Source organism: Physella acuta, unplaced genomic scaffold (genome assembly GCF_028476545.2).
Source record: "Physella acuta isolate Inbredline_101_S28 unplaced genomic scaffold, ASM2847654v3 ptg000081l, whole genome shotgun sequence".
NCBI classification, from domain to species: Eukaryota; Metazoa; Mollusca; class Gastropoda; family Physidae; genus Physella; species Physella acuta.
In genome coordinates, this window is record NW_026731601.1 from 255,020 (window position 1) to 278,691 (window position 23,672).

At 38.9% G+C, this 23,672-nt stretch overlaps 2 protein-coding genes and 1 long non-coding RNA gene across 4 annotated transcripts in view; all 3 read right to left on the reverse strand.

The window, feature by feature from the left end:
* LOC131957461 (HEAT repeat-containing protein 1) overlaps positions 1 to 1,874 on the reverse strand; it is a 48,912-nt gene extending 47,038 nt beyond the window's left edge. The window contains exon 1 of the mRNA XM_059322296.1: positions 1,808 to 1,874. The gene's annotated coding sequence lies outside the window, so the exon portion shown is untranslated. The remainder of the gene's footprint in view (positions 1 to 1,807) is intronic.
* A 1,394-nt stretch (positions 1,875 to 3,268) lies between these two features.
* LOC131957404 (uncharacterized) lies at positions 3,269 to 5,098 on the reverse strand. The gene is made up of 2 exons (XR_009389106.1): positions 4,415 to 5,098; positions 3,269 to 4,342 (listed from the first exon to the last, which is right to left on the reverse strand). It is a non-coding gene; the product is annotated as an uncharacterized LOC131957404 (long non-coding RNA).
* Positions 5,099 to 5,102: 4 nt separating this feature from the next.
* Positions 5,103 to 23,672, reverse strand: part of LOC131957388 (G-protein coupled receptor-associated protein LMBRD2) — a 32,647-nt gene continuing 14,077 nt past the window's right edge. For both annotated transcript variants that reach the window (XM_059322193.1, XM_059322185.1), the window contains exons 5-14: positions 20,961 to 21,171; positions 19,712 to 19,786; positions 19,257 to 19,375; positions 18,505 to 18,683; positions 18,052 to 18,233; positions 17,778 to 17,911; positions 16,496 to 16,604; positions 14,414 to 14,615; positions 6,931 to 7,044; positions 5,103 to 6,467 (exon numbers count right to left, since the gene is read on the reverse strand). In XM_059322193.1, the coding sequence (XP_059178176.1) occupies positions 6,226 to 6,467; positions 6,931 to 7,044; positions 14,414 to 14,615; positions 16,496 to 16,604; positions 17,778 to 17,911; positions 18,052 to 18,233; positions 18,505 to 18,683; positions 19,257 to 19,375; positions 19,712 to 19,786; positions 20,961 to 21,171 (1,567 nt within the window). In that variant the 3' untranslated portion in view covers positions 5,103 to 6,225. The remainder of the gene's footprint in view (positions 6,468 to 6,930; positions 7,045 to 14,413; positions 14,616 to 16,495; positions 16,605 to 17,777; positions 17,912 to 18,051; positions 18,234 to 18,504; positions 18,684 to 19,256; positions 19,376 to 19,711; positions 19,787 to 20,960; positions 21,172 to 23,672) is intronic.

The window sequence follows — 23,672 nt, forward strand, 5'->3', positions numbered from 1 at the left end:
AGAAAACGTGTTTATTAAGCTGTTTATCTCACTTTACAACAGCAATTAAAAGTAATTGTCAAATTTTTATTACTTATTGGGTAAGATTAAGCACATGTTTACTAAAAATTTAAAAAAAAACGAAAGTAAATTCTGTTTTAATGAAGGTCACGGGTCAAATAATTGGTAATCTATCGTTTTGGGTACGTAAAATCGCCCGCGACTTGTAATGTGAAAAACAGGTGACTCCTTAAATTGTAATAATTATTTCACATTTTGAGGAGGATTTATGTTTTGAAAAATACAAAAATGTTTCCTTGTTTCATTTATGTACCTGTTTCTAAACAATTGAATTAAAACTTTTCAGTAATAAATGTACACCAGCGATGTTTCCAACAGATGCAACCATGCTCATTTACTATAGCAGCCATCTTGTTTAAGTTTTTTTTTATAGCGGATATAGCGCGAGACAGGGGGAAGCCTCTCTATTTTACAAATGGCTGCTGTTTATATAGCAAATCTTGCTCGCAAACACTGCTGTTTAAAGTTAATTTCTGGCATATTTATTTAGCCATTGATTTAGGTTTATTATTCATTTATCTATAATATTTGACACAAATATATCACAATATACTTTAGTTTTTCTCACTAAATCTAGAATTTACGCAATTATCAATTTAAACATGACCACTGAATAATAGACATCCATATTTAATCCATTAGGCACTAACTTTGGAGTTTTTAGTTCGTTTTAAACTAAATTACTTAATTTAATATTTATTGTCAATCACTACCATGTCCAACACATCTCTCCATGACAACTCTTCTAACCCTTGAAGGTAAAGAAAACCACACATCAGGTTAGACTTTTTAAGTGGCCATGCACCCAGAGTTCCTCACTAGTAATCATCAAATAGCGGTCACGTGGTTTTTAAAAAATAAAAATAAATTGGTTGTGATACGGACGCCGGTCTTATAAAAAAACAGCTCACAATATTTGATTTCTTTTTTCATAGACTGATAGACTTAATAATGCTTTACTTATATGATCATTTTTGTACCTATACTGTTGATATTTTTAAAATTCTATTAATTTTAATGAAACCAACTTTTGAATTTAGCCTCCGTTCTCCAAACCAAATTTTAAAATGCTTTTCTGGCATATCTAACCCTGCCACCTATGGTTTGTTGTTATGACACGGAAATCCCGCCATTTTGCGCGTGGTAAACATTTTTAAATGTAATTAGTTGAAGGTCTCTGGAATTTGGCCGAAAAATCGCCGGAAATCAAACGTCCGGTCCGGGCGCCATATTGTTGTTAGCAACCGACCACGCCTCCAAGTTAGCGAGAAATACTAATATACTTCTACTAAAGCCTTGACAATGAGGTAACTTTTTCGTACATTAATAGCCGCGGGCGATTTTACGTACCCAAAACGATAGATTACCAAATAATTTTTCCTTCACTCTTCAGTCAAGTTCAGTGGAGGGTGCCACAAGCTGACCTGACTTTGGAATTTTTTTTCAGTAATAATGACTTTGCACAGAAAGTTAAAATATGCTAAATTAGCTTAGTTTACTAGTGTTCTAGCTATTATTGATACATTTTTAATTTTAAAAAAAACATTCTGTAGGCCTAATTCTCATCAAAAAGAAAAGCCTACCCTACGCCTAACCTAGACCTAAACGTTTTTGGTGTGTTTCGGTTGTGTTTATTATTTTATAATAAAAATACGCTCGACTGGAGGTGAACGTGAAGCGGGGAGAAAATACGCTAAAATGGAGTTTTACCAGGTTCAAGATTGGTTTAAAAAATTATTTGTCTTACCCGAAAACGTATCGAACAGATTTACGATTTATCACATGTGCAACATCAACACGAATGTGTAAAGCCCATCCTACTTTTTAATAATCGTGTCTAATATAAAAAATCAAGATTTTTGCCAGCGATTGCTATCATCAACAAAACAATTTAGACCTAGAATCTATCTAGATCTAGATGGCTGTATAATAAAACAAGTTTAACAATCTTTAAAATAATAAGTTCTTAAATGCACTGAAAATAAAACATATTTGCTTTTTTAAAAATAAAGCTTTGGTCTCTTACATGTAATTTTAGTGACTATTATATAATTAGTCTATAAATAATATTTTAAATATTAAATAGATAGATCTAGATCTAGTAGATCTAGCTTTGATTAAAGATTAAGATAGCGTGTTAGGCCTAGTTTTATTTTTTTAATTTCCAGTGAATTTAAAAGCTTGCTAGATCTATATGCTATCATAAGGTTTTTCGAGTCAGGAAAGCTCATGTCTGCTAAACTGAAAAGTAATCAAACAACTGCTGCCTTTTTTGTTCTTGGTTGGCCAAAGACTATGGAAGCAAATCCAGTGAAACAAATATAAAAACTAAAAACATTTGGTCGCTAAAAAAATGTAAGAAATCTCATGATTGATGAATGGAATTTGATTTTGTTTATTTAATATTTTCTTATTTTCAGTCCATTTAATTAAAAGCTTGTGGTTGTTATTATAAAGGCATTAAAGGTTTTTATATTTATTTTATTTTCCACTTTTTAGTAATATATTCCAAATGAAGTTGACACTATATCTAAATAGGCTTCGACTAATAAAATATTTAATTTGCTTTAAAAACCAACCAGTAGATTGCGCTATTTAAATGAAACTTTTTTGCCACTTCTAAAATCTAGATCTAAGTGGTTGATACAGTGGCGACCAACCATGACCAAACAACCTTCAGCATGAACCACAACTCACAAGACTGGTTGGCTGCTAGCGTCTTGCTAGTTATGCCACCTTCTGTTATTGAATATAGTAATCTTATCTAGTGATTTCATTTTGTTATCTCCCCTTAGCTTCGAAACAGTTTAATTAATTTTTAATGACTAATTAAATATCTAATTAAATTAAAAATAGTTAGACTTGTATTGTCTTCTAAATGAAATGTATTCGGAAAGTTTGAACGAAGTTGATGCATTAGAAGAGGGTCAAAATTGAGTTACAAGATTTGCCACAAACCCACAGACGGTGCAAACTAAATAAAACTATTAAAACCTTGTAAACAGAAAAGCAGGCTAAAATTGGAGTCAGCTGCTTTCATGGCACTTAATCAGTTGACACATAATAGTTAATTGAGTTGGAGGGAATTCCTTCCAAGACTAAAATTAAGAATGAAGAAAAAGATAAGGTTTGTATATTTGTTTTGCCACAAATCCGCAAATAGACATTAGGAACTAAGTAAAAAGCTTGTATAAATAAAAAGTCATGGTAAAATAAATACTTTATTAGACTATTAATGATTTACACATACATTTTAACTAAAAACATCCACTTTGTATAAAATATTGCTAATGAATTCTCCATAAATTATTAAAAAATGTAATTATTAAAAGTTTGTAGAGTTCAAGTATTTTAATATAATCATACCATCATGGCCCCACTTTTAAAAAAAAAGCAAAGCTATCACCTTTAAACAGCCACACAAAAAGAAATAAAATGGCAAATCCTATTAACATACATATATATATATACATGTGTATGTATACATATACATGTATACATACACACATATAATAATATACAACTGTCTTTTTGCAATCAATATTTATTTGTACAATAATTGGGCTATAGGCCCTACACAGGTCTAGAATATACCACATTCCTTGCTTGAAATACAAATAATGCAAATTTAGTGAGATGAACAGAACTAAATACTTCTAAAGCAACGCAGTTGAAGGTGCAGGCTAAAATAAAATGCTCGATACAATTCTAGTTCTATATCAGAGGCCAAGAGTACTTTGGGTAGAAGTTGGTGTCTAGAAAAATTGACATCAAAAACACAACATGAGGGTAGGCATTTTAGAACAAGCCAAACAGATGTTTGAGACACACATCAGATTTAGCCAGTAAGTTTTTATTTTACACAAATACACATACTTAGCCAGCAAGTTTTTTGGAATTAAAAAAATCTTTAATACATGTATTATAAATAAACTATTATGTACATGTACTATAAATTAACTATTATGTACATGTATTATAAATAAACTATGTACACACTATTTTGATGGTCTGAACACCAAATGTAAACCATGTCATACTAAATTCTCATCCCACAAATGTAAACCTTGTCATACTAAATTCTCATCCTACAAATGTAAACCTTGTCATACTAAATTCTCATCCCACAAATGTAAACCTTGTCAAACTAAATTCTCATCCCACAAATGTAAACCTTGTCAAACTAAATTCTCATCCCACAAATGTAAACCTTGTCAAACTAAATTCTCATCCCACAAATGTAAACCCCGTCAAACTAAATTCTCATCCCACAAATGTAAACCTTGTCAAACTAAATTCTCATCCCACAAATGTAAACCTTGTCAAACTAATTTCTCATCCCACAAATGTAAACCTTGTCAAACTAATTTCTCATCCCACAAGACATTTAGACACTAGAGAAAATCCACTTGAATACACTTTTGAACTGAGTCAGTCTAGGCTCTGGCTCAATGCAGGAATGCCATCAGAAAAACTAGTTCAAACAAAGCTTTCATTTACTAACCAATTATAATCCAATGCATAGAGATCAATAGTATCATAAATACATGCATTGAAATTTTGTTTAAGAATCATCACATGACTGCTGGGTGTGTTCTGTACATTTGTTAGAATGGAATTTTGTCATTTGTTGGGAATGCACTACAAGATTTAATAAAGGTGTGAGGAGGGGGGGGGGGTGTAAACCGTATGAGATTTAAGTAAGAGAGAAAGAGGAGATGTGGCTTATTTAGGACAAATCTGTGGGGATTACACAAAAGTTATCTCCCAAAAAAAAACAATATGTCAAGTGAAATGAATACACACTGAAAGATAACCATGACAGAGCCTGGTGTGCTTATAAACAGGAGGGAGATTTTAAAATGAAGATTACATTATAAAATGTAAGAATAATTCAAGCAAGAAAAAAATCTGGCAACTAACTTGATCAAGCAACGAGAAACATGAATGGAAGCAATAAATGAGGTGTGCACAGGAGTACAGTAGAGAGTCTCATGGTCCAAACACCATCTACTGAAGACCTAAGCCATGCCGCCCCCCCCCCCCCCCCCCCGCTTACTGCAAACAACTGTACAAATCTTTTAACAATAGGATGTTCAAAGTTTTTAGCATTAAAACAGTAGCAATATTTTCATGTAAACAAATCACTTGATTTACTAGATGGTAGCTTAGAAAAATGTGACCTGATTTCAAAAGTTAATCAAAAAGTGAATTAGTCAATTGTAATACAAGCTATGGAATGCCATCAATGTACATATGTGATAAAACAGTTTTCAAATGGAATGCAGTAATTGCCTTGATACAATTAGACTATAAATCTAGAACTCAATGTGAATGGGATAATCTATTCAAGTAATAGCATGTTAGGTCAGTGGGGCTCTAGCTAATAGAGGTCACCTTAGTCACCTAGACTCACTGTCTGACTAACTTAGTCACATAGACTCACTGTCTGGCTAACTTAGTCACCTAGACTCACTGTCTGGCTAACTTAGTCACCTAGACTCACTGTCTGACTAACTTAGTCACCTAGACTCACTGTCTGACTAACTTAGTCACCTAGACTCACTGTCTGACTAACTTAGTCACCTAGACTCACTGTCTGACTAACTTAGTCACCTAGACTCACTGTCTGACTAACTTAGTCACCTAGACTCACTGTCTGACTAACTTAGTCACCTAGACTCACTGTCTGACTTAGTCACCTAGACTTATCAGCTGGTTAAACTTAAACAACTTGGATGCTATCAAGCTAACAAAATGAATGCAGGCAACTCCCAGTTCCCAACAGATCAGTTTGTGCCAATGATTGATGCGAATGTGGGCTAACAAGTTAATGGCTTAAGAACAAAAGATTATCAAACTACTACTAGTATAAATATAAATAAGCAACCCTCTGCACATAATGGTGCACCCCAGGCAAGAAATCCACCCCAGCAAGCTGAGGCAGCCGGCGATGCCCCCAGCAAGCTGAGGCAGCCGGCGATGCCCCCAGCAAGCTGAGGCAGCCGGCGATGCCCCCAGCAAGCTGAGGCAGCCGGCGATGCCCCCAGCAAGCTGGGGCAGCCGGCGATGCCCCCAGCAAGCTGGGGCAGCCGGCGATGTGAACAACCCATCTGAGGTAAACGTGTCAACAGTACAGGAAACTCCAAATGCTAGTGGGTTGCTTTAGACATCATCAAATATTCCTTTAGGTGCTCGGCCAGCAAGACGTCCTGTGCTTGGCCCACCAGCAGGACGCGCTGTACTCGGCCGAGATGCACGGGACTGGTACCCAGAGTTGTCAGTTCTATTGTGGGGAGATGCAAATAATCCATCTTCAAGATCCTCCCTGTAATCAATTGGTTCAACAGTTCTCAGCAACTCAGAGCGGTCATCTTCATCTGGACTTCTAGGCACAGTGTAACGTTCTGATGGTAAAGACAAATTGACTTGTTAAGTTATAATTGAGATACTGGCAGAAATATGAGAGGGTTTGATAGTTAAATTATACTTGAGATACTGGCAGAAATATGAGAGGGTTTGATAATTAAATTATAATTGAGATACTGGCAGAAATATGAGAGGGTTTGATAGTTAAATTATAATTGAGATACTGGCAGAAATATGAGAGGGTTTGATAATTAAATTATAATTGAGATACTGGCAGAAATATGAGAGGGTTTGATAATTAAATTATAATTGAGATACTGGCAGAAATATGAGAGGGTTTGATAATTAAATTATAATTGAGATACTGGCAGAAATATGAGAGGGAAACTGTCAAATAGCGTAAAAATTGGAACAGAAAATTTGAATGAGGTGAAATTTGGAAAAGCCAAATCCCAGGGGATAAAAACTATCAATGAAAAAACCAAGAGAGAGATGTCTTACCTCTCCTGTCAGAGGCCAGTGGTTTGTCCTTGTTTGCAGAACTCTCCCCAAACCTCTCAGTCCACGTCTTTTTCCTGGCCTCAGCATCCACTTTCCTTTCAATTTTTCTTTTCTCTGAAAAACAACAAGCCAGGGTTCAAATATCTTGGGCAAGTACAGCTAACAACAGGCCAGGGTTCAAATATCTTGGGCAAGTACAGCTAACAACAGGCCAGGGTTCAAATATCTTGGGCAAGTACAGCTAACAACAGGCCAGGGTTCAAATATCTTGGGCAAGTACAGCTAACAACAGGCCACAAATATCTTGGGCAAGTACAGCTAACAACAGGCCAGGGTTCAAATATCTTGGGCAAGTACAGCTAACAACAGGCCACAAATATCTTGGGCAAGTACAGCTAACAACAGGCCAGGGTTCAAATATCTTGGGCAAGTACAGCTAACAACAGGCCAGGGTTCAAATATCTTGGGCAAGTACAGCTAACAACAGGCCAGGGTTCAAATATCTTGGGCAAGTACAGCTAACAACAGGCCAGGGTTCAAATATCTTGGGCAAGTACAGCTAACAACAGGCCAGGGTTCAAATATCTTGGGCAAGTACAGCTAACAACAAGCCAGGGTTCAAATATCTTGGGCAAGTACAGCTAACAACAGACCAGGATTCAAATATCTTGGGCAAGTAAAGCTAACAACAGGCCAGGGTTCAAATATCTTGGGCAAGTACAGCTAACAACAAGCCAGGGTTCAAATATCTTGGGCAAGTACAGCTAACAACAGGCCAGGGTTCAAATATCTTGGGCAAGTACAGCTAACAACAGGCCACAAATATCTTGGGCAAGTACAGCTAACAACAGGCCAGGGTTCAAATATCTTGGGCAAGTAAAGCTAACAACAGGCCAGGGTTCAAATATCTTGGGCAAGTACAGCTAACAACAGGCCAGGGTTCAAATATCTTGGGCAAGTACAGCTAACAACAGACCAGGATTCAAATATCTTGGGCAAGTAAAGCTAACAACAGGCCAGGGTTCAAATATCTTGGGCAAGTACAGCTAACAACAGGACAGGGTTCAAATATCTTGGGCAAGTACAGCTAACAACAGGCCAGGATTCAAATATCTTGGGCAAGTACAGCTAACAACAGGCCAGGGTTCAAATATCTTGGGCAAGTACAGCTAACAACAGGCCAGGGTTCAAATATCTTGGGCAAGTAAAGCTAACAACAGGCCAGGGTTCAAATATCTTGGGCAAGTACAGCTAACAACAGGCCAGGGTTCAAATATCTTGGACAAGTACAGCTAACAACAGGCCAGGGTTCAAATATCTTGGGCAAGTACAGCTAACAACAGGCCAGGGTTCAAATATCTTGGACAAGTACAGCTAACAACAGGCCAGGGTTCAAATATCTTGGGCAAGTACAGCTAACAACAGGCCAGGGTTCAAATATCTTGGGCAAGTACAGCTAACAACAGGCCAGGGTTCAAATATCTTGGGCAAGTACAGCTAACAACAGGCCAGGGTTCAAATATCTTGGGCAAGTACAGCTAACAACAGGCCAGGGTTCAAATATCTTGGGCAAGTACAGCTAACAACAGGCCAGGGTTCAAATATCTTGGGCAAGTACAGCTAACAACAGGCCAGGGTTCAAATATCTTGGGCAAGTACAGCTAACAACAGGCCAGGGTTCAAATATCTTGGACAAGTACAGCTAACAACAGGCCACAAATATCTTGGGCAAGTAAAGCTAACAACAGGCCACAAATATCTTGGGCAAGTACAGCTAACAACAGGCCAGGGTTCAAATATCTTGGGCAAGTACAGCTAACAACAGGACAGGCCACAAATATCTTGGGCAAGTACAGCTAACAACAGGCCAGGGTTCAAATATCTTGGGCAAGTACAGCTAACAACAAGCCAGGGTTCAAATATCTTGGGCAAGTACAGCTAACAACAGGCCAGGGTTCAAATATCTTGGGCAAGTACAGCTAACAACAGGCCAGGGTTCAAATATCTTGGGCAAGTACAGCTAACAACAGGCCAGGGTTCAAATATCTTGGACAAGTCAGGGATGTGACCAGACCAGGAAAAAAAATTAGGAAATTTTCTTCGGATAATAACTCAATATGTTTTATCTACTTTTTATCGCGGTTAAGCAGCTTCATACTGTTACTGTACTAATTAATTGTTTAATGAAGTTAATATTTTAAATACAAGAAGTTTATGTTACTCTAAAATAACATTGAAAGTCTTGTCTAATTGCAATTTAATGTTTACCTTATAAACAACTTTTTAAAAATTACAATGTAACAAAAGTAGCAATTAAGTTTTATTTTAAAGTTTTAATTGAAACTGTACTAATCTAGTGTATATTCTAGATGTACTCCTGTTTTCAATTTTAAATAGGGGGCCTGATGCCTAATATATATTCTTTTAAAGATTGGATTGGTAAAAATATTTGTCTTCAACTGTAAAGACCCTAGATTAAGATTAGTTACAATTTGAAAGTATTAGGTTCATGTGATGGAAAAATGAAATGGACCAGGTTAGCTAAAATTAGATAGGGTCTGGCGTGTGAACCAAAGTTAATCATAATGATAACCAAGCCACATCGATATTTGTTTTTTTGGAATAGCTGTAAATTGTTAGGGGTCATCCACGTTTTTTTTGACGATATTTACCTCCCCTCTCCTACAAAAGCCAGACTCCCCCCCCCCCCCCCCCCCACAATTCTGAACGTATTTTTTCTTCCACAAACAAGACACGGTCGCGTAGTCACGTTGAGTTTAGTATTTTTTTTTTTATCTGTAGGCCTACGCAGCATACGTATTGCAGGAACAGCTATTTGAAATTGACTGTGACGTCATTTTTTTTTCCACAAGCAGTACCGAAAACGTACTTGGGGTCAAGGTGAGGTCACCAGAGCCACCGTTGCTACGAGGTGGGGCGGGTTGGTCTAGTCCTCATAGTCAACTTTAGCAAGGATTTCAATATTAATTAGAGATTGCGAAATAAAATAGAATCAGAGAGAAACTCTAGATTTAGGCGGGTTAAAATACCGATAGGTAAATTAGGCTATATCGATAGCTAGATTACCTTTTCCGTGTTTTTGATAAATAGTTAACTGAAAATATCAGCGGAAAATTTGGACTAAAAAAGTGTGCTTTGAAAAATTCGAAAGTCCGCCGAAATTCCGAATCTTAATCTACATATAGCCTAATCTTGATCTAGCACCGTCAGACCTAGCGCAATCGACCAATCAAAAAGAAATGCGCATATTCCAGTGTCCGTTTGACCTAAGTACAGTAGTTGTCGATTTAAATACGAATAAGTGGAATGAGCATGTCGGCCCTTTCCGTAGAAGACATTTCCGTTTTTTTCCCTAATTTTTAAAACTTCGTAAAAAATCGACAAAAATTGAAACTCGGCGGAAAAATTCGGCGAAAATGAAATCAGCGGAGGAAAATCGCAACTGAAACGGAAAAATCGGATTTCCGCTAAAATTCGGAAAAGTCACATCCCTGACAAGTACAGCTAACAACAAGCCAGGGTTCAAATATCTTGGGCAAGTACAGCTAACAACAGGCCAGGGTTCAAATATCTTGGACAAGTACAGCTAACAACAAGCCAGGGTTCAAATATCTTGGGCAAGTAAAGCTAACAACAGGCCAGGGTTCAAATATCTTGGGCAAGTACAGCTAACAACAGGCCAGGGTTCAAATATCTTGGGCAAGTACAGCTAACAACAGGCCACAAATATCTTGGACAAGTACAGCTAACAACAGGCCAGGGTTCAAATATCTTGGGCAAGTACAGCTAACAACAGGCCAGGGTTCAAATATCTTGGGCAAGTAAAGCTAACAACAGGCCAGGGTTCAAATATCTTGGGCAAGTACAGCTAACAACAGGCCAGGATTCAAATATCTTGGGCAAGTAAAGCTAACAACAGGCCAGGGTTCAAATATCTTGGGCAAGTACAGCTAACAACAGGCCAGGGTTCAAATATCTTGGGCAAGTACAGCTAACAACAGGCCAGGGTTCAAATATCTTGGACAAGTACAGCTAACAACAAGCCAGGGTTCAAATATCTTGGGCAAGTACAGCTAACAACAGGCCAGGGTTCAAATATCTTGGGCAAGTACAGCTAACAACAGGCCAGGGTTCAAATATCTTGGGCAAGTACAGCTAACAACAGGCCAGGGTTCAAATATCTTGGGCAAGTACAGCTAACAACAGGCCACAAATATCTTGGACAAGTACAGCTAACAACAGGCCAGGATTCAAATATCTTGGGCAAGTACAGCTAACAACAAGCCAGGGTTCAAATATCTTGGGCAAGTACAGCTAACAACAAGCCAGGGTTCAAATATCTTGGGCAAGTACAGCTAACAACAAGCCAGGGTTCAAATATCTTGGGCAAGTACAGCTAACAACAGGCCAGGGTTCAAATATCTTGGGCAAGTACAGCTAACAACAGGCCAGGGTTCAAATATCTTGGGCAAGTACAGCTAACAACAGGACAGGGTTCAAATATCTTGGACAAGTACAGCTAACAACAGGACAGGGTTCAAATATCTTGGGCAAGTACAGCTAACAACAGGCCAGGGTTCAAATATCTTGGGCAAGTACAGCTAACAACAGGACAGGGTTCAAATATCTTGGGCAAGTACAGCTAACAACAGGCCAGGGTTCAAATATCTTGGGCAAGTACAGCTAACAACAGACCAGGATTCAAATATCTTGGGCAAGTACAGCTAACAACAAGCCAGGGTTCAAATATCTTGGGCAAGTACAGCTAACAACAGGCCAGGGTTCAAATATCTTGGGCAAGTACAGCTAACAACAGGCCAGGATTCAAATATCTTGGGCAAGTACAGCTAACAACAGGCCAGGGTTCAAATATCTTGGGCAAGTACAGCTAACAACAGGCCAGGGTTCAAATATCTTGGGCAAGTACAGCTAACAACAGGCCAGGGTTCAAATATCTTGGGCAAGTACAGCTAACAACAGGCCAGGGTTCAAATATCTTGGGCAAGTACAGCTAACAACAGGCCAGGGTTCAAATATCTTGGACAAGTACAGCTAACAACAGGACAGGGTTCAAATATCTTGGGCAAGTACAGCTAACAACAGGCCAGGGTTCAAATATCTTGGGCAAGTACAGCTAACAACAGGACAGGGTTCAAATATCTTGGGCAAGTACAGCTAACAACAGGCCAGGGTTCAAATATCTTGGGCAAGTACAGCTAACAACAGACCAGGATTCAAATATCTTGGGCAAGTACAGCTAACAACAAGCCAGGGTTCAAATATCTTGGGCAAGTACAGCTAACAACAGGCCAGGGTTCAAATATCTTGGGCAAGTACAGCTAACAACAGGCCAGGATTCAAATATCTTGGGCAAGTACAGCTAACAACAGGCCAGGGTTCAAATATCTTGGGCAAGTACAGCTAACAACAGGCCAGGGTTCAAATATCTTGGGCAAGTACAGCTAACAACAGGCCAGGGTTCAAATATCTTGGGCAAGTACAGCTAACAACAGGCCAGGGTTCAAATATCTTGGACAAGTACAGCTAACAACAGGACAGGGTTCAAATATCTTGGGCAAGTACAGCTAACAACAGGCCAGGGTTCAAATATCTTGGGCAAGTACAGCTAACAACAGGCCAGGGTTCAAATATCTTGGGCAAGTACAGCTAACAACAAGCCAGGGTTCAAATATCTTGGGCAAGTACAGCTAACAACAGGCCACAAATATCTTGGGCAAGTAAAGCTAACAACAGGCCAGGGTTCAAATATCTTGGGCAAGTACAGCTAACAACAGACCAGGATTCAAATATCTTGGGCAAGTACAGCTAACAACAGGCCAGGGTTCAAATATCTTGGGCAAGTACAGCTAACAACAGGCCAGGGTTCAAATATCTTGGGCAAGTAAAGCTAACAACAGGCCAGGGTTCAAATATCTTGGGCAAGTACAGCTAACAACAGGCCAGGGTTCAAATATCTTGGACAAGTACAGCTAACAACAGGCCAGGGTTCAAATATCTTGGGCAAGTACAGCTAACAACAGACCAGGATTCAAATATCTTGGGCAAGTAAAGCTAACAACAGGCCAGGGTTCAAATATCTTGGGCAAGTACAGCTAACAACAGGCCAGGGTTCAAATATCTTGGGCAAGTACAGCTAACAACAGGACAGGGTTCAAATATCTTGGGCAAGTACAGCTAACAACAGGCCAGGGTTCAAATATCTTGGGCAAGTACAGCTAACAACAGGCCAGGGTTCAAATATCTTGGGCAAGTAAAGCTAACAACAGGCCAGGGTTCAAATATCTTGGGCAAGTACAGCTAACAACAAGCCAGGGTTCAAATATCTTGGGCAAGTACAGCTAACAACAGACCAGGATTCAAATATCTTGGGCAAGTACAGCTAACAACAAGCCAGGGTTCAAATATCTTGGGCAAGTACAGCTAACAACAGGCAGGGTTCAAATATCTTGGGCAAGTACAGCTAACAACAGGCCACAAATATCTTGGGCAAGTACAGCTAACAACAAGCCAGGGTTCAAATATCTTGGGCAAGTACAGCTAACAACAGGCAGGGTTCAAATATCTTGGGCAAGTACAGCTAACAACAGGCCACAAATATCTTGGGCAAGTACAGCTAACAACAAGCCAGGGTTCAAATATCTTGGGCAAGTACAGCTAACAACAGACCAGGATTCAAATATCTTGGGCAAGTAAAGCTAACAACAGGCCAGGGTTCAAATATCTTGGGCAAGTACAGCTAACAACAGGCCAGGGTTCAAATATCTTGGGCAAGTACAGCTAACAACAGGACAGGGTTCAAATATCTTGGGCAAGTACAGCTAACAACAGGCCAGGGTTCAAATATCTTGGGCAAGTACAGCTAACAACAGGCCAGGGTTCAAATATCTTGGGCAAGTACAGCTAACAACAGGCCAGGGTTCAAATATCTTGGGCAAGTACAGCTAACAACAGGACAGGGTTCAAATATCTTGGACAAGTACAGCTAACAACAAGCCAGGGTTCAAATATCTTGGGCAAGTACAGCTAACAACAAGCCAGGGTTCAAATATCTTGGGCAAGTACAGCTAACAACAGGCCAGGGTTCAAATATCTTGGGCAAGTACAGCTAACAACAGGCCAGGATTCAAATATCTTGGGCAAGTAAAGCTAACAACAGGCCACAAATATCTTGGGCAAGTAAAGCTAACAACAGGCCAGGGTTCAAATATCTTGGGCAAGTACAGCTAACTAAAGAAACATCAGAAATGGTCAGTGTGTGGTAGAAACGGCCAGTGTGTGGGAGAAATGACCAGTGTGTGGTAGAAATGACCAGTGTGTGGGGTACATGGCCAGTGTGTGGGAAAAATTACCAGTGTGTGGGAGACATGACCAGTGTGTGGGGGTACATGGCAAGTGTGTGAGAGCAAAATTGAAGAAAAAATGAAGCAAGAAAGTCTTGGACCTCGAGCAACCAGTTCCTTGCCCTCATCAATGAGCTCTTGCGTCATGTCATCATCCCCTATGAATTGCTGAAAGCCTAGAGCGCTCAGGACTCGACTCCCCAGGCTGAAGTAGGTGCAGATACACAGCAGCACTATCAGGATGGGGAAGTAGATGTTGAATCCATTAGAGATGATAGAGATGACATCCATGTGGCCCATGATCTGAAACATTCAATCTCTAGCTAGTCATCCAAGTCTTTGTGGGCATACCATCTCTAGGCAATATTAATGCAACTGTTTAATTAAGGCAGTTTTTTTCTAAACTGGCTGGGACTAGAAATTTTTTCAATCATCAAATTCGGATTCCATCTCCACCTTTAGTAAAACTGAAAAAAAATCAACTTTTTATTTCTCTAAATTATTTTGAAAAAAAAAATCTTTAATTTCAAGCTTTCATTTAAGTTGCTATCTCTGTCATGCTTTTATCTTTAGTCTGTTGTCATAGATCATAACTGGCGAGCAAAATTTTAACCACTTCTAACAAACCTATTTCTTTGAAACTTGGCACACAGTTCAAGAATAGATGACAATGCAATCTGACATCAAACTTGACTTAATTGAATGCTTAATTAATTTTTAAATAATTAATTGAAATTTCCTATATAAAGTACAATTTACCATACTGTTATACACACATGTTTTGTGTTGTTTAGTGCGTAATAGTTTTTAGTCATACAACTCTATTGTATTAAAAATTAACGAAAAAAAAAGCATTAAAAAATATGCTTATATGTAATAATCCACTAAAAAGGAGAAATATTTTTTTTTTCTAAATATATAATAAAGAACTATTAATTAAATAACTAAAAATAAAAGCCTGGGTTGCTTCTTGAATTCAAATAAAGGTATTGAATACTTTGTATCGTAATCCACGTTTTTCTAATGCATTTTTCATAAAATTTTATTAAAACTATTTTAATGCATTTTAAAAAATTTATTTAAACTCTCAAAACACGGCTGTTTTAAGTGAGGGTTTTATTGGAAAAGGAATGTAATATTCCAACTTGAAATAAGTGATACAAATTTATTACACTGAAATAAATGATACAAATTTATTACACTGAAATTCAAAACTTGAAAAAGAATTCTGGTTTTGTTTTTAGAACCCAAAAAATACGGACACCGTTTCTACACCATGATTAATACTTGTATAGACACCATTTTTTTACACATTTCAAGTAGTCTACAAGTTAAGTTTAAACTTACCTGGGCTAACTATTTTTTTGTTGATAGATTTTTAGGTGGTTGTCAGATACAGCCATTTTGTGTATAGTAACAAATGAGGCCAACCTGATCCAGCTTTTCTGGTTGGTTACCATCTGACTGGCTTTGAGATCTGGCCTTATAATTCTATACCAAAGACATTTAGTGCTTTAGCTGACATACCTTGGTGTACGACGTCTCTTGAAACTTTCTATTAGCTGACATACCTTGGTGTACGACGTCTCTTGAAACTTTCTATTAGCTGACATACCTTGGTGTACGACGTCTCTTGAAACTTTCTATTAGCTGACATGCCTTGGTGTACGACGTCTCTTGAAACTTTCTATTAGCTGACATACCTTGGTGTACGATGTCTCTTGAAACTTTCTATTAGCTGACATACCTTGGTGTACGACGTCTTGAAACTTTCTATTAGCTGACATACCTTGGTGTACGACGTCTCTTGAAACTTTCTATTAGCTGACATACCTTGGTGTACGACGTCTCTTGAAACTTTCTATTAGCTGACATACCTTGGTGTACGACATCTCTTGAAACTTTCTATTAGCTGACATACCTTGGTGTACGACGTCTCTTGAAACTTTCTATTAGCTGACATACCTTGGTGTACGACGTCTCTTGAAACTTTCTATTAGCTGACATGCCTTGGTGTACGACGTCTCTTGAAACTTTCTATTAGCTGACATACCTTGGTGTACGACGTCTTGAAACTTTCTATTAGCTGACATACCTTGGTGTACGACGTCTCTTGAAACTTTCTATTAGCTGACATACCTTGGTGTACGACGTCACTTGAAACTTTCTATTAGCTGACATACCTTGGTGTACGACGTCTCTTGAAACTTCCTGTCCTGCGTGATGTGACTGTCCAGGTGTATAAGTCCCAGGAAATTTAAGCACATGGGTGGGGTCAGGCGACACAACATCCTAACAAAATCAATAAAACAGTGTATGTTAAACATGCTGACAATACAGGCTAGTATGCAATTTGTTCCAATAACTACATTAAACTCAACAACATCCCCCCCCCTGCTAAACTCAACACCACCCAGCTAAATGCTTAAATTACACGCCCACAATGTATATTTACACCCCTACAATGTTTACTTACACATCCACAATGTTTACTTACACCCCCACAATGTTTACTTACTGGGCCCACAATGTTTACTTACACCCCCACAATGTTTACTTACACATACACAATGTTTACTTACACCCCCACAATGTTTACTTACACCCCCACAATGTTTACTTACACCCCCACAATGTTTACTTACTGGGCCCACAATGTTTACTTACACCCCCACAATGTTTACTTACACATCCACAATGTTTACTTACACCCCCACAATGTTTACTTACACCCCCACAATGTTTACTTACACCCCCACAATGTTTACTTACACCCCCACAATGTTTACTTACACATCCACAATGTTTACTTACACATCCACAATGTTTACTTACACATCCACAATGTTTACTTACACATCCACAATGTTTACTTACACATCCACAATGTTTACTTACACATCCACAATGTTTACTTACACATCCACAATGTTTACTTACACCCCCACAATGTTTACTTACACCCCCACAATGTTTACTTACACCCCCACAATGTTTACTTACACATCCACAATGTTTACTTACACCCCCACAATGTTTACTTACACCCCCACAATGTTTACTTACACCCCCACAATGTTTACTTACACCCCCACAATGTTTACTTACACCCCCACAATGTTTACTTACACCCCCACAATGTTTACTTACACCCCCACAATGTTTACTTACACCCCCACAATGTTTACTTACACCCCCACAATGTTTACTTACACCCCCACAATGTTTACTTACACATCCACAATGTTTACGTACACATCCACAATGTTTACTTACACCCCCACAATGTTTACTTACACCCCCACAATGTTTACTTACACCCCCACAATGTTTACTTACACCCCCACAATGTTTACTTACACCCCCACAATGTTTACTTACACATCCACAATGTTTACGTACACATCCACAATGTTTACTTACACCCCCACAATGTTTACTTACACATCCATAATGTTTACTTACATGCCAATAAAAATGAGACTGTGTTCATTGGTCTGGTGGTGGGGTGCAATGTAGTAGAGATTCAAAATTCTAATTTTAAACACACTGAAGTATGCACAGAAGCAGAGATAGGCAATGGTCAAGACTGAAGCAAGCTGGAAAAAAACCTTAGAGTTAATCTACAGTTTCATCACAACACAGGTCATTATGCAAAGGAATAATTATTTGCTCTCAGCACAAATGATTCTAACCATTATATAAACAATGGAATAAATAGGACATGTTTGCAACTAACCTCAATATAAACATAGTCGTAGTTCTCCCTGGCCAGATTAATAAAGATGGCAAACAGTGACAGCACCGGGTCCTTGATGAAGAACAAACACTCTGACCACACCACCATGAAGGAGACGATGGTCAAGACGCCGGCACCCACCATAAACACATAGGGCCTGACCTGACACTTCCAGTACCATTCTAGAGGGCAAAGGTTAAAAAAATATAAACCAACAAGCAAGATACATCTAACCAACAAGCCAGATATATATATATATATATATATATATATATATATATATATATATATATATAAAAATATTAAACCCACATGTCAGATATAACCCACAAGCCAGATATACATAATGCATAAGTCCAGACTTACGAAACTTACTCAATCTAAGCAGAATTTGTTTGTTTACCCACAGGAGGTGTGTGGATCTTTCTGATCCATTGAAAGTTGAGTGCTTACCCACAGTTGGTGTGTAGATATTTCGGATCCATTGGAAGTAGAAAGTGCCTGCAGCAGGGTCCGAGTGCCTGTACCTCCTGTCAGTGCTCTGCATGTTCACGTCAATGTCCTCCCACTCTAGGGCCATGTTCAGCAGGTTGGACCACTGAATGCTGGTGCGCTTGTGGATTTGGCTGCGCCTGAAAATGTTTATTGGACCACTGAATGCTGGTGCGCCTGTTTTGTTTGGACTGACCCACCTGATGATAAGGTTTGGACTGACCCACCTGATGATAAGGTTTGGACTGACCCACCTGATGATAAGGTTTGGACTGACCCACCTGATGATAAGGTTTGGACTGACCCGCCTGATGATAAGGTTTGGACTGACCCGCCTGATGATAAGGTTTGGACTGACCCACCTGATGATAAGGTTTGGACTGACCCACCTGATGATAAGGTTTGGACTGACCCGCCTGATGATAAGGTTTGGACTGACCCACCTGATGATAAGGTTTGGACTGACCCACCTGATGATAAGGTTTGGACTGACCCGCCTGATGATAAGGTTTGGACTGACCCACCTGATGATAAGGTTTGGACTGACCCACCTGATGATAAGGTTTGGACTGACCCACCTGATGACAAGACTTGGACTGACCCACCTGATGATAAGGTTTGGACTGACCCACCTGATGACAAGATTTGGACTGACCCACCTGATGATAAGGTTTGGACTGACCCACCTGATGATAAGGTTTGGACTGACCCACCTGATTACTTTCTTGTGGAGCTTGACCAGTGTCCCCTCTGACAGTAAATCGGCAGGTTGGTTGAAGTCCTCAAAGTCATCATGTTTTCCTCGCACAGACTGGCGTGTGCTCTCTGGGCACTGAAACAATTTTATATACATACAATGATAACATGTAGTGAACAATGTTGCTCAGATTCTATATACATACAATGATAACATGTAGTGAACATAGTTGCTCAGATTCTATATACATACAATGATAACATGTAGTGAACAAAGTTGCTCAGATTCTATACACATACAATGATAACATGTAGTGAACAAAGTTGCTCAGCTTCTATATACATACAATGATAACATGTAGTTAACAATGTTGCTCAGATTCTATATACATACAATGATAACATGTAGTGAACAAAGTTGCTCAGATTTTCTTTTGACCGCCAGGGCCAGGTCAGTAGTTGCCATGGTTACCTTTGTGAGTATGGTGTCCATGTGTTTCCTGAGAGGGTGGTTGTAGCGGATCTTCTCAGCAGCTCGTCTGGTCTCCTGTCAGAAAGAAATCACGGTCAACTGTCACATCCAACCATTACACACTGCAGCACACATTTCAATCATTACACACTGCAGCACACATTTCAATCATTACACACTGTAGCACACATTTCAATCATTACACACTGTAGCACACATTTCAATCATTACACACTGCAGCACACATTTCAATCATTACACACTGCAGCACACATTTCAATCATTACACACTGCAGCACACATTTCAATCATTACACACTGCAGCACACATTTCAATCATTACACACTGTAGCACACATTTCAATCATCACACACTGCAGCACACATTTCAATCATCAGACACTGCAGCACACATTTCAATCATCACACACTGCAGCACACATTTCAATCATTACACACTGCAGCACACATTTCAATCATTACACACTGCAGCACACATTTCAATCATTACACACTGTAGCACACATTTCAATCATTACACATTGCAGCACACATTTCAATCATCACACACTGCAGCACACATTTCAATCATTACACACTGTAGCACACATTTCAATCATTACACACTGTAGCACACATTTCAATCATTACACACTGTAGCACACATTTCAATCATTACACACTGCAGCACACATTTCAATCATTACACACTGCAGCACACATTTCAATCATTACACACTGCAGAACACATTTCAATCATTACACACTGTAGCACACATTTCAATCATTACACACTGCAGCACACATTTCAATCATTACACACTGTAGCACACATTTCAATCATTACACAAAGGAGCACACATTTCAATCAATACACACTGCAGCACACATTTCAATCATTACACACTGCAGCACACATTTCAATCATTACACACTGCAGCACACATTTCAATCATTACACACTGTAGCACACATTTCAATCATTACACACTGCAGCACACATTTCAATCATTACACACTGCAGCACACATTTCAATCATTACACACTGCAGCACACATTTCAATCATTACACACTATAGCACACATTTCAATCATTACACACTGCAGCACACATTTCAATCAACTGTCACATCCAATCATTACACACTACAAATATATTTTAATTCATCAGCTATAAATCAAATTTTGTTTCAGCCAAAGCTGGTCAATTTTATTCAATGTATTTTTCTTGCATTGTCCACCACTTACCTCCAAGACATCTTCTAAGGCCTCCTCGGCCTCAGTTTTCTCTGTGCTCAGCTTGGCTATCTTAAAGTAAGTGTTGGACAGCATGTATCCCCTCTTGGACTTGTTCCACAGAGACCTGGGCACGTCCACCAGACCATAGCCCAGCATGAGCACCAGGACAAACAGGCCCCAAGTGTTGCTGGCTGTTACACCAATGATCTTCAGCTTCTCACTGAAATATCAGTTCCTGCACATTTACAACTTAAACATGTCCAGTTCCTGCACATTTACAACTTAAACATGTCCAGTTCCTGCACATTTACAACTTAAACATGTCCAGTTCCTGCACATTTACAACTTACACATGTCCAGTTCATTCATACATTTACAAACAACTTAAACATGTCCAGTTCCTGCACATTTACAAACAACTTAAACATGTCCAGTTCCTGCACATTTACAAACAACTTAAACATGTCCAGTTCCTGCACATTTACAAACAACTTAAACATGTCCAGTTCCTGCACATTTACAAACAACTTAAACATGTCCAGTTCCTGCACATTTACAAACAACTTAAACATGTCCAGTTCCTGCACATTTACAAACAACTTAAACATGTCCAGTTCCTGCACATTTACAAACAACTTAAACATGTCCAGTACATTCATACATTTACAAACAACTTAAACATGTCCAGTACATTCATACATTTACTAACAACTTAAACATGTCCAGTTCCTGCACATTTACAAACAACTTAAACATGTCCAGTTCATGCATACATTTATAAACAACTTAAACATGTCCAGTTCATTCATACATTTACAAACAACTTAAACATGTCCAGTTCCTGCACATTTACAAACAACTTAAACATGTCCAGTTCCTGCACATTTACAAACAACTTAAACATGTCCAGTTCCTGCACATTTACAAACAACTTAAACATGTCCAGTTCCTGCACATTTACAAACAACTTAAACATGTCCAGTTCCTGCACATTTACAAACAACTTAAACATGTCCAGTTCCTGCACATTTACAAACAACTTAAACATGTCCAGTTCCTGCACATTTACAAACAACTTAAACATGTCCAGTTCCTGCACATTTACAAACAACTTAAACATGTCCAGTTCCTGCACATTTACAAACAACTTAAACATGTCCAGTTCCTGCACATTTACAAACAACTTAAACATGTCCAGTTCCTGCACATTTACAAACAACTTAAACATGTCCAGTTCCTGCACATTTACAAACAACTTAAACATGTCCAGTTCCTGCACATTTACAAACAACTTAAACATGTCCAGTTCCTGCACATTTACAAACAACTTAAACATGTCCAGTTCCTGCACATTTACAAACAACTTAAACATGTCCAGTTCCTGCACATTTACAAACAACTTAAACATGTCCAGTTCCTGCACATTTACAAACAACTTAAACATGTCCAGTTCCTGCACATTTACAAACAACTTAAACATGTCCAGTTCCTGCACATTTACAAACAACTTAAACATGTCCAGTTCCTGCACATTTACAAACAACTTAAACATGTCCAGTACATTCATACATTTACAAACAACTTAAACATGTCCAGTACATTCATACATTTACAAACAACTTAAACATGTCCAGTACATTCATCCATTTACAAACAACTTAAGCATGTCCAGTTCCTGCACATTTACAAACAACTTAAACATGTCCAGTTCGTGTACATTTCATGTTCATGTTTGCCTGTCGTCCCTACTGGGACATAGGCCGCTGACAAGAGCTTTCCAGACGTCTCTGTCCAGGGCTAGTCTCTCCAACTGTCCCCAGGTGTATCCAATCTTCTTGGTGTCTTCTTCCAGGTCACGTCTCCAGGTCTTTCTTGGTCTGCCTCTCTTCCTCCTGCCTTGTGGATTCCAGGTGAGGGCCTGTCTTGTTATGCTGGATACAGGCTTCCTGAGTGTGTGGCCAATCCATTTCCATTTTCTCTGGAGGATCTCTACTTCCACTGGCAGTTGATTTGTCCGTTGCCATAGAACATCATTTCTGATGGTTTTAGGCCAGCGAATTCGCAGGATCTTTCTGAGACATGCGTTTATAAATGATTGTATTTTCTTCTTATTTATAGCAGTTATTCTCCATGTCTCGGCTCCATAGAGTAAAACAGGTTTTACTAGTGTGTTGAAGATCCGGATTTTTATTCTAAGGGTTAAATCTCCCGAACCCCAAACATTTTTTAGTTGGTTGAAGACTGCTCTTGCCTTACCCGTCCTTATTTTTATGTCTGCTTCTGTCCCACCCTGCTTATCAACAATACTTCCAAGGTAGGTGAATCTATCCACTTCTTCTAGGGCTTCTTCTGCCAGTGTTATAGGGTTGTTGTTTGATGCATTGACTTTGAGAACTTTACTTTTCCCTCTGTGGATGTTCAGACCCAGGCTTGTAGAAAAATTTGCAACCCTGTTGGTTTTATCCTGCATTTGCTGTTGTGTGTGAGAAAGGAGGGCCAGGTCGTCAGCAAAGTCCAGGTCATCCAGCTGGCTCCACAATGTCCACTGTATACCGTTTCGCGTTTTCTCTGTTGACATCTTCATAACCCAGTCTATGGCCAGTAGGAACAGGAATGGTGAAAGTAGGCAACCCTGCCTTACTCCGGTCCGTACTGGGAAGGCCTCTGTAGTCTGTTGGCCATGCACTACTCTACATTTGAGACCTTCATATGAAGACATAA